Source organism: Tupaia chinensis, unplaced genomic scaffold (assembly GCF_000334495.1).
Source record: "Tupaia chinensis unplaced genomic scaffold, TupChi_1.0 Scaffold000661_1, whole genome shotgun sequence".
In the NCBI taxonomy this organism is placed as follows: domain Eukaryota; kingdom Metazoa; phylum Chordata; class Mammalia; order Scandentia; family Tupaiidae; genus Tupaia; species Tupaia belangeri.
This window is the reverse complement of record NW_006160183.1, coordinates 5051753-5067889: the sequence shown is the minus strand read 5'-3', so window position 1 is coordinate 5067889 and position 16137 is coordinate 5051753. Positions and strand designations below refer to the sequence as shown.

Here is a 16137-nt window from a genome sequence, read left to right as displayed (position 1 = left end):
CGTAGGAAATTTGTGGGGGGAAATGGAGAGGTAAGACACTTGTACACAGATAAGATTTACTGTCTGTTGACGAAGATGTATATGGTAGTGTCAACTGGGCTGGACTGAGGTGTATATCATGCTGGGTAAAGTTTCTTCATAATCTAAATGATGTATAGCAATGTAATGTATGAATAATAATATAAAGTAAATAAAAAACAAAAACATACAAAAAAATTTTTTTTAAAGTTGCTAATATCCAAAGAAAAGAGATTTGCATTTCTTTGATGATTATGATGATTACTATCTTTCCTGCTTTCACTCTTTGCCTTTTTGTAGTATTGGGTCATCAGAAAAGTCACGATGCATTTTTGCCTAGAAAAATATGTCATGACTTTTCCAATAGCCCAATATATTCTCTTTATTGCAAAGCCAGAGTAATCATTATTTTTAAAGTAAACACCTATCAGATTGATTAAAATCTTTAAATCTCAATGTTATCAAGGATGTAGAGCAAAGAAAAGCATAATGTACTGCTGGTGGGTGTATAAGTTAGCACACCAGTAAAGATAAAAGGATACACATACAATGTGGTGTGAATTACTCTCATAAGGGGAAACCTTTAGTATATTGGTCTTGGTAGTGACTTCACAGATATGACACCAAAAACACAGGCAACAAAAGCAAAATTAGTCACGTGGGACTACATAAAATCAAAACTTCTGTACAGTAAAAGAAACAGTCCTCAGAGTGAAAAGGCTATCCATGGGATGGGAGAAAATATTTGCAAACAATATATCCAATAACAGATTAATATCCAAAATATACAAGGGGGATCTTCCAGAAGTTCATAGAAAATTTATATTTTGAAAAAACTTTGCATTGATTTCAAAAGTTATTGAACCAAAAGAAACTTGTACTCACTTGTTATACTATGTCTGAACAGAATATAGTTTGAGGCACTAAGAAGGATAAGACATTAGTTTGGAAAGATCTCCTATCACTCGAACTGTGCTAAAATTTAAGAAAGAACATTATCAAATTTAGGGTGAAGCTTGGAAACTTTGAAGAAAGGTAAAATCATTGATGCTTTATGAAAAGTTTTTAGGGACAGTGTGCTAAAGAAATCAGTTTAGAAAAGGATAACTTGTGGGACTGGCAGGTGGTGTGGTGGTTAAGGGCGCTAGACTCCCACATGGCCCACCATGGTTTCAGTCCTGGACCTGGCGGCTTGCTTTCTCACTTTCCCTCTCTCTCTTTTGCTCTGTCTCTGTTTTGTCACTTTCAAATAAATAAATAAATAAAGTTAAATGAAATAATTCTTAAAATTATAACACACACAAAAATGATAGCTTGTATAAAGAAGTGAAGAGACAATGTTGAAGATGATGTCATACCTGCAGTGGCATTGTGGCTATATCATTTTGTAAAGAGAAAGTCTTGTTCATGCTCTTATTGGAAATGATTCACAGAGGAATGATAGCTAACACAATAGATATCTTAGCTGGTTCACCTTAGATAGTTCTGACTGAAAAATTAAAGCCAAGCAAAGTTTCTGATGGATGAGTTCCAAAACTGTTATACTCGGGTCAGCTATAGATAAAAGCAGAGCTCGCAAATGAAATTTTAAACAAGTAAGATTGATATCCTGATGCATTTTTTTTTCAAAGAATTGTAACAGGAAATGACACATGGCTTTGCCAGTTATCTCCTGAAGATAGAACTATGAAAGCAATGGCTATTGAGAGATGGAAGTGATTCAGTCAAAGAAAAAGTAGATTGGTCAGGAGCAAACGTCATGACAATGTTTTTTTGTTTTTGTTTTTAAATTATTTATTTAATTCCATTTGTTCTTATTATTTTTTAATTTGACTGGAGAGAAACAGAGAGAGAGAAAGAGAGAAGGCAAGCTACCAGGTCCAAGACTCAAACCGCAGCCGGTCATGTGGGAATCCAGCACTTAACCACCACACCTCCTGCCGACCCTGATAATTTTTTTTTTTTAATGGTGCTAAAGGCATTTTGCTTGTAGGCTTTGTGGAAGGCCAAAGAACAATAAAATCTGCTTATTATGAGATTATTTTAAGAAAGTTAACTGAAACTTGAGCAGAAAAATGCTCAGGAAAGCTCCATGAGTGAGTCCTTCTCCACCACGATAGCCCCTGATCATTTCTGTTGTCAGGTGGATGCCTAATGTTTTCTCATCGAAATTCTATAAAAATTGCCTTTGTTTGGTGAGAAGAATGAGCAGGAGCACTGTTATGGTGGAGAAGGACACTTCTGATTTGACTCCTGACTTTTTTTTTTTCTAATCTTAAAAAATCTTTAAAGGGCTATTGTTTTTCTTTAGTTAATGTAAAAAGCTTTATTTACATGGTTAAAGTTCCAGGACCCTCAGGTTTTTTCTTTTTTGGATGGACCAAATGGCTGGTATTATTGCTTACAAAACTGTTTTGAACTTTAGGAGCAAATGTTGAGAAATAAAATTCATACTCACCAGAGATAAAGAAAGAGAGAAAGGAGGAGGAAGAAAGTGAGAAATCATCCCCCATGAGGGATAGCCATGCCATAATCCCTTATCCACTCTCCTCTCAGGATTTTGGGCACACACACACACCTGTGCCCATCACATTTTTCAAACTTTTGGGTATGGGACTCAAACTATACAGTTGGCATATGGGATCCATTCATCTTATGTACCATGCTACCAGCTGGCCATTTTCTTCTTTTTCTTTTTTTTAAGTTTATTCATTTATTTTTTTCATATGAGAGAGAGAGATGGCACCCACAAAAGGTCTTCCTGTCACGATTCACCCCCAGTCTCAGCCAGCCTGGATTATAGGTATGCATGCTCACATCAAGTATGCTGAGGGACATCATAGGATGGAACTCAGGACCCTTCCTATGTCAGTCTGGGTGCATTGCTGCTGTTCTACCACCTGGTCCCCATTTTTATCTTTTTATTTCAGTTTTCTGAAAACTTTTTATCCCTTTTTATAAGAAACTCAATAACAACAAAAAGCCTGGTTAAAAAATGGCTAAGGGCTCAAATAGACATTTCTCCAAAGAAAGCATAGAAATGGCCAAAAGGTATATGAAAAAAATGTTCAACATCATTAGTCAAGGAAAGGCAAATCAAAACCATAATAAGATATCACCTTGCATTTGTATGAAACAAAACAAAAAACAAGTATTAGGATATGAAGAAACTGGAACTCTTATATGCTGTTGAAATACAAAATGATGCAGCAGCTGTGGAAAGCAATATGGAAGTTTGTCAAAAAATTATCATCTAGCTATTTCACTTCTGTGTATTTATTTAAATAATCAAAATCAGGATCTTGAAAAGATAGTAGCATGTTTTTGTTCATTATAGCACTATTCACAGCAGCCAAGATGTAAAAAGCACCCTGGAGGCCAATCAATGGGTGAATGAATAAAGAAAATGTGGCATATATACACAGTAGTACATTAGTCTTTTTTAAAATTTATTTAACTTTATTCGTTATTATTTATTTTTAATTTGACCAGAGAGAGAGAGAAAGGGAAAGTAAGAAAGCAACCCGCCAAATCCAAGACTTGAACCGCAGTCGGTCACATGAGAATCCAGCACCATTACCACCATGCCAACTGATGGTCCCAGAATACTAGTTTTTAAAAAGGAAATTCTGGGGACCAGCAGTTAGTGTAATGGCTATGTCGCTGGACTCCCATGTAGTTGACTGCAGTTCGAGTCCTGGACCTGGCGGCTTAAACTCACACCAGGCCCGTGTTCATGCGTGCCCAAGATCCCGAGAGGAGAATGGAGAAGGGATTACAGTGTGGTCATCCCCCCTGGGGGGAGCTTTCTTGATTTCTGTCAGTCTGTCTCTGTCTGTCTGGCAAGCGCACGTGCCCTATAGCAAAAAAAAAAAAAAAATACTCTCCAAAAAAAGGAAATTCTGTAACACACAACAGCATAAATAAACTTTGAGGACATTATGCCAAGTGAAATAAGTCATTCTTATAATGATTTTCATATTTCCATTTGTTTGATCTATCAAAAATAGTTAGACACACGGAAGCAGAGTGTAGTGGTGGTTACTAGGGGATGGAAATGGGAAATTGGTAATTAGTGGGTGTCAAGTTTAAGTTATGCAAGATGGGGACCAGCAGTTGGTGTAATGACTATGTCGCTGGACTCCCATGTAGTCGACCGCTGTTCGCGTCCCGGACCCGGTGGCTTAAACTCACACTGGGTGCGTATGCATGCGTGTCCAAGATCCTGAGAGGAGAATGGAGGAGAAGGGATTGCGATGTAGCCATCCCCCCTGGGGTGTGATTTCTCACTCTCTGCCTCTCTGTCTCTCTCTATCTGGCGAGCACATGCCCCCTATAGCAAAAACCTCTCAAAAAAAAAAAAAGTATGCAAGATGAAACAAGTTTTAGAGATACACTGTATAGCATTGTGCCTATAGTTAATGATACTATATTGTGCATCAGAAATCTATTCAAAGGGATCTATCTCTGTGGAAAAGTGAGATCCTACACGGCAATCACAGTTCAAATCCCCATCATGGTCAGCTTGAAATATGCCAGGCATGTGCATGAGTGCCCAGGATCTGACAAAATGGCTATGATCAAAAAACAAAGAATGACAAATCCTGGCAAGGCTGTGATGAAAAGTGAACCCTCCTGCACCATTGGTGAGAATGCAAATTGGTATAACTATTGTGGAAAACAATATGACAGTTTCTCAAAAATTTTCAAATAGAACTATCATATAATCCAGTAATCCCCCTTGGTATTTATGCAAAAGACAGGAAAGCATTCAGTCAGAAAGATACTAGCACATCCATGTTTGTTGCAGCATTATTCACAATTGCTAAGACATAGAATGAATCCAAGTGACCAAAAACTGATGATTAGATTGAAAAACTGTGGCATGTATTCACTATGGAATATTACTCAGACATAAATAATAGCAAGACAGGGTGGATGGCTATAAAAAGGTTTAATACTACATGAAATAGGCCAGACTATGAAAGACAAACATTTTATATCCCTGCTCAATAAATACTGAATGTCTGCACTCTATAGCAGAAATTAAAAGATTCAAAGATACAGTAGTAGGGAAGGAGTGTGTAGATACCAGAGACTGTAGGCGTGGGGTGGAATAGTGAAAGGGTGGGTGGGAAGAGCTCAGGGAAAAAGCATTTAAGAGATATAAGAATATAAGGTTCTTGTTAAAATTATGTACATGGTAATATCTTTGATTTATCATACCACTTGCACATTTCTAAATATTATACACCATAAAGATATACACAATTAAATATAAATAAGAAATTATAAAATAAAAATTAAAAAAATAAAAATAAGACTATCAAGTCCAGTAATATTTTAGAAGTTATACCAACATAGACTTTGCCCTAAGAATATAAAATTGGTCTAATATTCAAGTATTGATGAATTGTTGTAATTAATTATAGAATTATCTAACAAGATTAAGAAAAATCCATCTGTCTACATTCAGCATCCATTCATAGTTTAATAAAAAAGCACAAATCTCAGCATAGTAGGAATAGAAGTACTTTCTCATCCTGAGTCATTATAAGTGTTATCGAGAGTACTATGGGAGGAAACAAACCATATTAGATGTAGGACATTTTATTGTGATTATTTATTGGATAAGATAAATGACATATAATAACAATGTGTGATTTATTTTTTAGAAATGTCATTCACGATAAACAGTAAAGGTATAATTATTAAAAAAAAAAAAGGTGCCCAGGGAAGCTTTGTGTGTGTGTGTGTGTGTGTGTGTGTGTGTGTGTTTCATTTTGCTATAGGGCACATGTGATCACCAGAGAGAGAGTGAGAAATCGCCCCTTGGGGGAATGGCTACACCACAATCCCTTCTCTTGGAATTTTGGGTCACATCCATGATCTTGGCATGTTTTCGAGCCACCAGTCTAGACTCAAATTGTGCAGTTGGTTATGTGGAATCAGCCACCTTAACTACCATGTCACTGGCTAGTCCAGGAAGACTTCTTTTGAGAAGCAATTTAATACATGTCAAGTACATGAAGTAGTCTTCTATTTAGATATGTAGGAAAAGAATAGAGGAAATACATGAAGCAGGCACATTCATGCTTTATTTGAGGGAAATTGGCATGGCTGGAGTAGATTGAATCAATAGAAGGCTTTGGGAGTAGGCAGACTGTAGAACCTTCTGGGCAATTTTAAGAATTTTGCCTATTTAGAGTGATATACAAAAACATTAGAGAAGTTTTTAAGTAGAGGAGTAACATTCTTATTTAAGTTTTAACATTATTCTGGCAGCTTTTGAGGATAAATTTAAAGGAGTACAAGGATAGAAGCAGAGTGTCCAGTTATTCAGATGAGAAGTGATAGTGGTTTATGTCAGGTTGGTAACAGATGAAATAATGAGATGGTCAGGAGGTATAATCTTAAAGGTTGAGACAATAAGATTTGCTGGCAGATCAGATGTAGAGGGGCAGTGAGGAAGTAAGAGTTAAGGATGACTTCAGGGTTTTTGTTTTGTTTTGCTTTGTTTTTGCCAAACAACTGGACAGAAAGAATTGCTGTTAAATGTAGAAAGAACAGATTTGGAAGAGATTAAAAGTTTAAGATCAGTTTAAAATACATATTAGACATCCCCACTATAGTTGTTGTGCAGTTGGAGTTCAAGGCTGGAGTTAAAGAGAGAGGTCTAGTCTGGAAATAATTACTTGGGAGTTGACAGTATGTAGATGTATTTAAACCCTGAGATTGAATATGATCACTGATGGGGTTAACATAGATATAAAAGATAAACCAAAGAATAAAGCCTTAAGTCACCAACTAAGGGACTGAGCTCTAAGTCACTTCATTCTAAGGAATGAGGGGAAATGAGAAGGAACCAGCAACAAAGATTAGGAGGATCTAGTAAAGTTATAGGAAAGCCAGGACTGCATTTTGTCAAGTAAAGTATTTCAAAGAGGAAGAAGTAATCAATTATATCAAATACTGTTGATAGGTTAAAAGATAAGGAACTGGAGCCAGCAGGTGGCATGGTGGTTAAGGCACTAGACTCCTACGTGATCAGCCACAGTTTGAGTCCCAGAACTGGCAGTTTGCCTTCTCACTTTCTCTCTGATCAAATTAAAAAATAATAATAAATTTAATTTAATAATTCCTTAAAGATAAAGAACTAAGAATTTACCATTGAGGGCTGATCCCATAGCTTAGTGGTTAAGGGAGATGAATTCCATATGGCTGACCCACTGTTCACATCCCTGCCATGATGACATGACGGTGCATGTGTGTACATGCTCAGAATCTTGACAAGATGCAAGAAATGAAAGAGAAGGGATTACAGTATGATCATGCCCCATTGCCTCCCCTCCCCCATTTCTGTCTGGCAAGGGCGCATGCTCTCTGACAGTAAGAGAATTGACTTAACATTTCTTGGTGACTTGGCAAGAGCAGTTTTGGTAGAGTGCTGATATGAAAGACTAATTGGAATTGACTTGGTTTAAGAAAGTTGAAAAATTGGAGATAATAAATACTGCATATATTCTGTTTTTGAAGAGTTTTACTATAAAGAGTTGTAAAAAAAAAGTGTGGTTACTAAGGGAAGTGTGAGAGTTTTAGAAAATAAGTGTTTGTATTTTTTTATGGGAGAATACAGTACATTTATATACTAATGAGAATGATCTAGTAGAGGGGAGAAAAACAGTGATGTAAAAAGAAAATGGGAAGAATTGTTGGAGTGGTACACTTGGAAGCTAGAAGAGATAAGTTTTGGGACCAGCAGATGGTGCAACGGTTATGTCGCTGGACTGTCACATTGTTGACCACAGTTCGAGTCCCAGACCCGGCAGCTTGAAACTCATGCTGAGTGTGTGTGTGTGTGTGTGCGTTTATGCCCAAAATCCCAAGAGGAGAATAGAGGAGAAGGGATTATGGTGTGGCCATCCCCATTGGGTGGTGATTTCTTACTTTCTGTCTCTCTCTGTCTCTCCAGCTAGCACGTGCCCTGTAGCAAAAATCTCAATTAAAAATAAAAAGGCTTTAGGGCATGAAAGCAGGTTGGCTTTTGCTAAGATCAAATCTGTTTTAGAGATTTCCAAGACCATCTTCAGGTGTGATGATTCACCAGGAAGATTCACAGTATTCAACTTGTAGTTGTACTCATGATCGTGACTTACAACAGTGAAATTAGTAAAGGGAAAAGGTAAATGGAGAAATCTTTAGAAAACCAGGTGTAAACATCCAGAAGTCCTCTCACAAGGGAGCCACACAGGATGCACTCATTTCCTACACCACCTAGTTGTGTTATGTGTAAAATATGGCAGAAACTCTAATTAGAGATGTGGTGCCTGAGGTTTTATTGAGTACTTACCACGCAAACATCCTCTGCCTAGTACATACTGATATTCAAGCCTGAAGAGCAGCAGATATTCAGAAAAACCATATTGTTTGCACAAACAATTTGTGCAAAGTGAGCTGTCCTTATCATTTAGGGACTGGCAGGAATAAGTACAAAATATCAGATCCCAGACCAAAGCCAAGAGCCAAGCTAAGAGCCAACCTTGCAGGTAGTCCATCTTAAGGACTTTAAGCAGTGTCAGGTGTACTAGGTTAACATTTTTTTAATAAGGTTCAATTTACTCATAGTCACAGAAAAGAAGGCATATATGAAGCATCAGTGCAGCTGGTGATGAGCAAACGTTTGATAGTGGTACTGAAGATAGTGGTGAAGGTGGATTTTTTTACAAAGCTTTATTTTTCTTTCTTCATTTTTTGAGAGAGATTTTTGCTATAGGAGACAGCACAGAGAAAGAGATAAAAGATGAGAAATCAACTCCTAGGGGGATGGCCACACCACAGCCCCTTTTCTTCCATTCTCCTCTCAGGATTTTGGGCACATGCACCTGGCATAAGGTTTTATTTTATTTTTTGTTTTGTTTTAGAATCATTTTATTTAACTTTATTCATTCATTCATTCATTCATTCATTTAACTTGACCAGAGAGGGCAGAGCGAGAGGAAAGTGAGAAAGCAAGGCATCAGGTTCGGGACTTGAACTGTGGTCACCCACATGGCAGTCCAGCGCCCTTAACCACCACGCTACCTGCCGACCCCTCAAAGCATTTTTTTTTAAATGCATAACCATCAGTGAACAAATGTTTAGAATTAGATCTATTTTTAAACCCAATGTACAGTAGAGAAATAATTCTATGAGAGGAGATACTAGCATGATGAGGTAGAATATTGCTATGAAAACTATAATTACCTTGGCTTATTATGGTATTTTCAGTGTCAAACAAATGGTCTGATTTTTTTACAGCTTGTAAAATCTAATATTCTGGTATATAACAAATATAATTACACCTCAGATTACATGCAGCATAGCAAATGGTACAAACATGACTTGCTAGACCAAATGTTCTGATTTTGGTTCAGAAAACCAAGGTATAGTTGTTAAAAATATTCGGCAGAATGCAAAGTAGCATGTTTACTCTAATTAAAACTACATGAAAATATATTTCTGTACCTCTTGAGAGGAGGTTGTATAAATAGTTTGATTTATTTTTCTGTAAAATTACTCATATGCAGCGAAAAACAAGTGTTTTTTATTATGATACAAAGCCTTAATTATGCTGTGGTGATTTCTTTTTTAATAGGGTCAAGAATTTGCTCCCAAAAGTGTGGCAATAATTGGTCATTCTATGGGTGGCCTTGTTGCAAGAGCGTTGCTTACACTGAAAAATTTCAAACAAGATCTGATAAATCTTCTTATTACACAAGCCACACCTCATGTTGCTCCTGTGATGCCATTAGATCGTTTCATTACAGGTGAGTATTGTTACAGAAACACTGACTGACCTCTGCATTGCTGTCTAGGATTAAATAAATAAATCCTTGCAGCTATTTCTTTTAGCACTTATAACAGATTTATCCATGTGTGAAGCAGCCTTATTACAAATCAGCACCTCCAATTCTGAGCATCTCTCTTTATGTCTTTCAACTTAGGCTCCTAAATGAAACTACTCTGTTTTCTCTGCTCATAGCCTCTTAACATGGCTGACATGTGTTTCATAATCCCTAGGCACTAGGACTTTAATTGAGTTATTCTAGAAGATGATTCCCTGTCTCTTAAGATATGTTTAAACTTTTAGTGCTTTATTAACTCTTTCAGTGCTCTATCCAAAATAAGCATATGTTTAAGTAAAACAGTAGCAATGTTTACTTGTTAAATAGATTTACTAACACTTGATATAATTAAATAGGTTGCTAATATTTACTGAGCTCTTATTCTGAATATTGTGTTAAGGACTTCACATGGTATCTGAAGCACACTTAGTCCTCTCAGCATTCCTGTAAAGTAGGTACCATTATTGTATTGCTCCGTGTTCACCAGAGAAACAAAACCAACAGGATGTGTGTGTGTGTGTGTGTGTGTGTGTGTGTGTGTGTGCACGTGTGTGTGTATACATATTATCTTACATGATCACAAGGTGAAGAAGTTCAACAATAAGCTATCTGCAGGCTGGAGAAACAGCTATAAGACTCAGAAGCAAAGAAGCCAATGGTGCAGCTTCCAGTCTGAGGCTGGTGCAGCTTCCAGTCTGAGGAGGTTATAGGCCTGAGTATCAGTGGGAGGCTGAGTCCAGAGTCCAAAAGTTAAAGAACTTGGAGTCTGTCTGGCTAGAGGGGTACCAGGGCCAAATGTTGATGGGAAATAGTTGCACCCAAGGGCCAAATAGCAAAGCAGGGAAGGAGCCAGCAGATGTGTAGGCAGCAGGAGCAGAACATCCACCATGCTCTCTTTGAAGGAATGGTTGTGGGGAGAGAGAGGAAACAGAATCCTCATGTCCTTCCCATACTCCCAACCAATTGGATAGTACCCTCCCATGTTGAAGGCAGGTCTTCCTCCCTTAGTCCACTTACTCACACGCAAGTCTTTTCTGGCAACATTTTTTTTTTAAGAGGTTTTTGCCTTAAGGCGTGTGCACTCTCTGGAGAAGAGAGACAGACAAAGGCAGTCAGAAGGACTCCTCTAGAGGGGATGCCCATGCTGCAATCCTGTCTCCTCCATTCTCCCAGGATCTTGGGAACGCGTACACACATGCCCAGCATTGAGTTTCAAGCCACTGTGTCTGGGACTTGAACCACAGTTGACCGTGTGGGAGTCCAGTGACGTAATCACTACGTCAACTGCTGGTCCCCTGGCAACACTTTCATAGACACACCCAAGAACAATGCTGCACATGCCATTCAGAAATCCCTCCCTTTAATCAAGTTGACATTCAAAATTAACTGTCACAATTATCATCCCCTTCATTATGGATGAAAAATAGAGGCCAAAATAGTTATTGCCCAAAGTCAGAATGGCAAAAAAGTAGCAGAGCCAACAGTTGACCTTGACAAACTTGCTCCTGGACTGTGCTCTTAACTTTTGCATACTGTATTACCTCTTAATTGAGATACAGTGCTATAACATAGGAAATTATAGCTAAAACTATAATGTTGCAGAGAATTTTGATGACCATAGGAATTTATTATTTATGCATCTAATAAAATATTAATAATGTCATGTAATAATAAATGCCTACTATCTCAACTTTTTGTTAAAGTATTTTCACTGCTTGTAGGAATATATGATAGAAAAATTTTAGAATTCTTCCTACTCAGTAAATTTATACAACTTCTCAGCTATCAAAATTTGCATTATTGTGATTTTTTAAAAGAATTACTTTAATTTCATTTTACTTATTCATCCATTCATTTTAATTTGACCAGAGAGAGACACAAAGAGAAAAGCGAAAGTGAGAAAGTCACCAGGTCCAGGACTTGAACTGTGGTTGGTCATGTGGGAGTGTCCAGCGATTTAATAACCACACCACCTGCTGGTCCCACATTACTGTGATTTTGATGAAAATTTTGTTTGTAGTTAAGTAAGAAATATCCCCTACCGACTCCAAACCAAAGTGGTTTTCTACAGCGCTCTTCTGAACATAAAAACATAACCAAGGAATAATTTTATTTGCTGAGAGTAACTGATGCAAAAATACTTACTGTAAAATTTCATTTTTCTGTTATTATATTTAAAATTTTCACCAAAAAAATTGCCAATAGAAATCTCTTGATAACAAAACATGGAGAGTGGAGGTGAAGGGATTGTGGCATTGTCATCCCCCTTGGTTATGATTTCTCTTTTTCTGACTTTCTGTCTTCCCAGAGAGCGCCATGCACCCTGTAGCAAAAATCTGTATTAAGAAAGTTTTTTTTTTAAGTATGCACTTTTTTGTTGTTGTTGTTGTTATTTGTTTGGTTGGTTGGTTGGGTTTTTTTGAGAGGTTTTTGCTATAGGGCACGTGTGCTGGCCAGAAAGAGAGAGAGAGATAGAAAGCGAGAAATCACCCCCCAGGGAGGATGGCTACGCCACAATCCCTTCTCCTCCATTCTCCTCTCGGGATCTTGGGCATGCACGCACATGTGCCTGGCATGAGTTTTAAGCCACCGGGTCCGGGACGCAAACCACGGTCGACTACGTGGGAGTCCAGCGACATAGCCATTACGCTAACTGCTGGTTCCTGAAGTATGTACTTTTAAGAGTCAGGTTTTATTACTTTATTTATTTTTTTAACTTTTATTTATTATTATTTTAATTTGCTATAGGTGCATGCACTTATCAGAGAGAGAGGGAGAGAGAAAGCAAGCCACCACCAGATCTGGGACTTGAACCATGGTCGGCCATGTAAGAGTCTAGTGCCTTGTCACCACAACTGCACCACCTACAAACCCCCAGGTTTGATTTTTAAAAATAACTCCTTTATCTAAAAGGCTCAAGCTGAAAAGGGTTGTTAAGCATCAGGATGCCTTTTCTGTAATTAGTAAGCCTCTTTTCCTTTTTCTTTTTTTTTTTTAATTGCATTAAGTCATGATTAGAATGAAAAAACAATAGAACTAGTTCAAAGGGCTATGGGTTTAAACTTTTTGAGAGACAGAGATAAATATGACCCCTAGAAGGAGATTTCCTGCTTATAATTGACTGAAATACTGACCCTTAAAAGAGGGGAAGGAAGCCCTGCACTGGGCTCTGTACTTCTAGAGAGCCCTCTTTGGCCCTGCCATTTCTCACAGCGTGAGAAGTGTGCAGGTTAAGCAGCTTCTGTATTTGGAGCTCATGCCTTTCTTTCTAGACCATAATCTAGAAAAGCAAGCCTACAGACTTTTCTTGCCTGTATGCCCTATGCCCATTTCCAGGACCCGTGTGGGCCTCCTACGTGGCTTTGTTCTCAGGAAGGGAGGTATGTGCAATCCTATGCCTGAGTTCTGGCCATTGGACAGCTCTGCAGAAAGTACAGATAACATGTGAGGACCTCGTGATGCATGGTGGAATTGGGATGGAAGAAGGATATCACAGCAGTGGGCCAGAGATCTGCTTCCTCACTGCTGCCATAATCCAGTGTCTAACTCCAAGGTGTCTAAGAATTCTTCATTTGAACCTAGATGTTTAGGTTATTTCAGAGATAAATTTTTCAAGATAGAGAACATGCTATTTGAGTTAACAGTTTGTTAGCTGGATTTTGGCTTTTAAATATTTAAACATATGACATTTTTACCCCATTAAAACTTTTATCTTAGGACTTCCAGATGTTAGTATTGGCTTGGTGGTGATTTAGGTAAATACTGCTGAGATCTCTAAGGGGGAAGCTTGCTGTACCAAATGTTTGAAGCCCTGAGTAGGAGCAAATGTAACATTAAAATGCATTAAGTTTTGAGATCATAAAAGGAAATGAGAAGTCTTCTTCCCTGACTTCAATTTAATAAACTTTGACCCAGGCCAGCAGGTGGCTTGGTGATTAAGGCTCTGGACCCCACATGGCCAATTGCAGTTTGAATTCGTACTCGGAGGCTTGCTTTCTCACTTTTCCTCTCTTTCTGTCTCTCTCTAGTGAGCTCACATGCCCTATAGCAAATTAAGAAATAATAATAATAAATTAATAAGTAAGTTTTAAAAATCTGACACTGAAATTATCTCACCTCCCATTAACGAAGTGAAGAATTATCTTTAAGTTTCTTCCCTTGTAACTACTTGTTCACTGAATTGGTAGGACCCTAACCCCGAGATTTTTCAAAACAGCATAGTCCTAAGACGATGGCAGTGGTTGATATTGTCTTGATAGATTGTGAGAACTTAAATAGTGCTTTGTGTGGTGGTGATTGGCAATAGTGGAGATTTGCTAAGCCTTTATAAGCAGGAATACTGTCATGATAGAGATCTACAGCTCTTTAAAAAAAAAAGAAGAACAAGGGACCAGTAGTTGGTGTAATGGCTATGTCGCTGGACTCCCATGTAGTTGACCACAGTTCGAGTCCCCAACCTGGTGGCTTAAACTCATGCCAGGCGCGTGTGCGTGCATGCCCAAGATCCTGAGAGGAGAATAAAGGAGAGGGGATTGTGGCGTGACCATCCCCCCAGGGAGTGATTTCTCGCTTTCTGTCTCTCTCTCTCTCTCTCTCTCTCTCTTTCTGGCGAGCGCTCGTACCCTATAGCAAAAACCTATCCAAAAAGAAAAAAAAAGTAAAAGAAAAAAAACAACAAAATATGTTACTGGGACCAGCAGATGGCGTAATGGTTATGTTGCTGGGCTCACATGTAGTTGACTGCAGTTTGAATCCTAGACCTGGCAACTTAAAGCTCACAACAGGGCACGAGTGCATGCATGCCCAAGATCCCAAGAGGGGAATGGAGAAGGGGTTGCAGCTGTGGCCATCCCCCCAGCAGTGATTTCTCGCTTTCTGTCTCTCTGTCTCTCTTTGTCCTTCTGGTGAGCACACGTGCCCTATAGCAAGAAATCTCTTAAAAATAAACAAATAAAATTTAAAAAATTATTTAGGGTAATTGATGTACAAAGAAATAACACATATTTAAGATACATTATGATGGATTTGGACATACTATGAAACTAACACAGCAATGTCTACAAATGTTTAGCATACTAAATTCTTGGAAGAATTTTAGGATTTTCTCTTATTGTACTGTGAACAGATGTGAAATGTAGAGGTATATTTGCATATGGACTTGTCAAAGCTAGTAAAACGTGTGCATCTTTTTTTTCTTTATTGATGCCTTTATAACTCATAGTATTTGTGCTCTAATTTAATAGGAAAGCAAGAGTATTTATAAAGGTACTGATTTTACTCATAATAGAGAAATGTGAATAACACATTGTTTACAAACCAGATGGCTTAGGCAAAAATTAATTTAAATATTAATATTATAGATACCTTACTCGTGTAGATGACTACTTTTTAATATCTTTTTTTTTATTCCCTATCAGATTTTTATATGACTGTAAACAACTATTGGATTCTAAATGCTCGACATATAAATTTAACCACACTTTCGGTAGCTGGAGGATTCCGGGATTACCAAGTTCGTTCAGGACTGACTTTTCTACCAAAATTAAGCCATCATACCAGTGCCTTATCTGTTGTGGTAATCTTTTTTAAGATTCTACTGAAACAGTAAAGTAAATGACACAGTATAGCATGAAGGGAGGGAAAATGTGAAGCTGTTGATATTTGGAAATGACTGCCAAGTTGGTGTAGAGGCCTCCTGCCTGTGCATACATGTGTATGTGTGTGAGAAAGAAAGAGAGAGAATGTGAGTGAATGAGTGTGAATGTGTTGGGAGGGCAGAGTGGTACATAGAAAGTAAAAAGGATCTTAAGAATTTTGCAAAAATGACTCATTTATGAGGAATAATTTTATGTTGTCCACGATAAAAGACTATTCATTGATTAGAGTTCTAACTGTTAATATATTAGAAAGTATAAACTGAAGTTCAAGCAAATCCAGTTATACCTGTGTGTTGACTATATACGGAAGTAGTAGAATACCAAATATACCACGTATTCCTGAACACTGAATGTAAATTAAGGTTTACCAGTTTTAAAATAAGATGATAGCTCTGATAGTTCAAATTTAAGAACCTGATTAGTTAATTTTCTATTAATCCTTCCTTGTTTGGACATCAAGCAATTGGTCTTTCACTGGTATATATGTAGAGGGATATCAAGTTTCCTTTTTTTTTTTTTTTATAAGACACTTTTGCTATAGGGTACGTGCACTTGCTGGGGGGGTAGAGAGGGAGAGA

At 37.7% G+C, this 16137-nt stretch overlaps 1 protein-coding gene across 1 annotated transcript in view; it reads left to right on the top strand.

Annotated features, from left to right (window-relative positions):
- The window catches only part of PGAP1 (post-GPI attachment to proteins inositol deacylase 1), a 91936-nt gene that overhangs the window by 17588 nt on the left and 58211 nt on the right, over positions 1 to 16137 (top strand). The window contains exons 4-5 of the mRNA XM_006159914.2: positions 9653 to 9824; positions 15320 to 15477. Coding sequence (XP_006159976.1) covers positions 9653 to 9824; positions 15320 to 15477 — 330 coding nt within the window. The remainder of the gene's footprint in view (positions 1 to 9652; positions 9825 to 15319; positions 15478 to 16137) is intronic.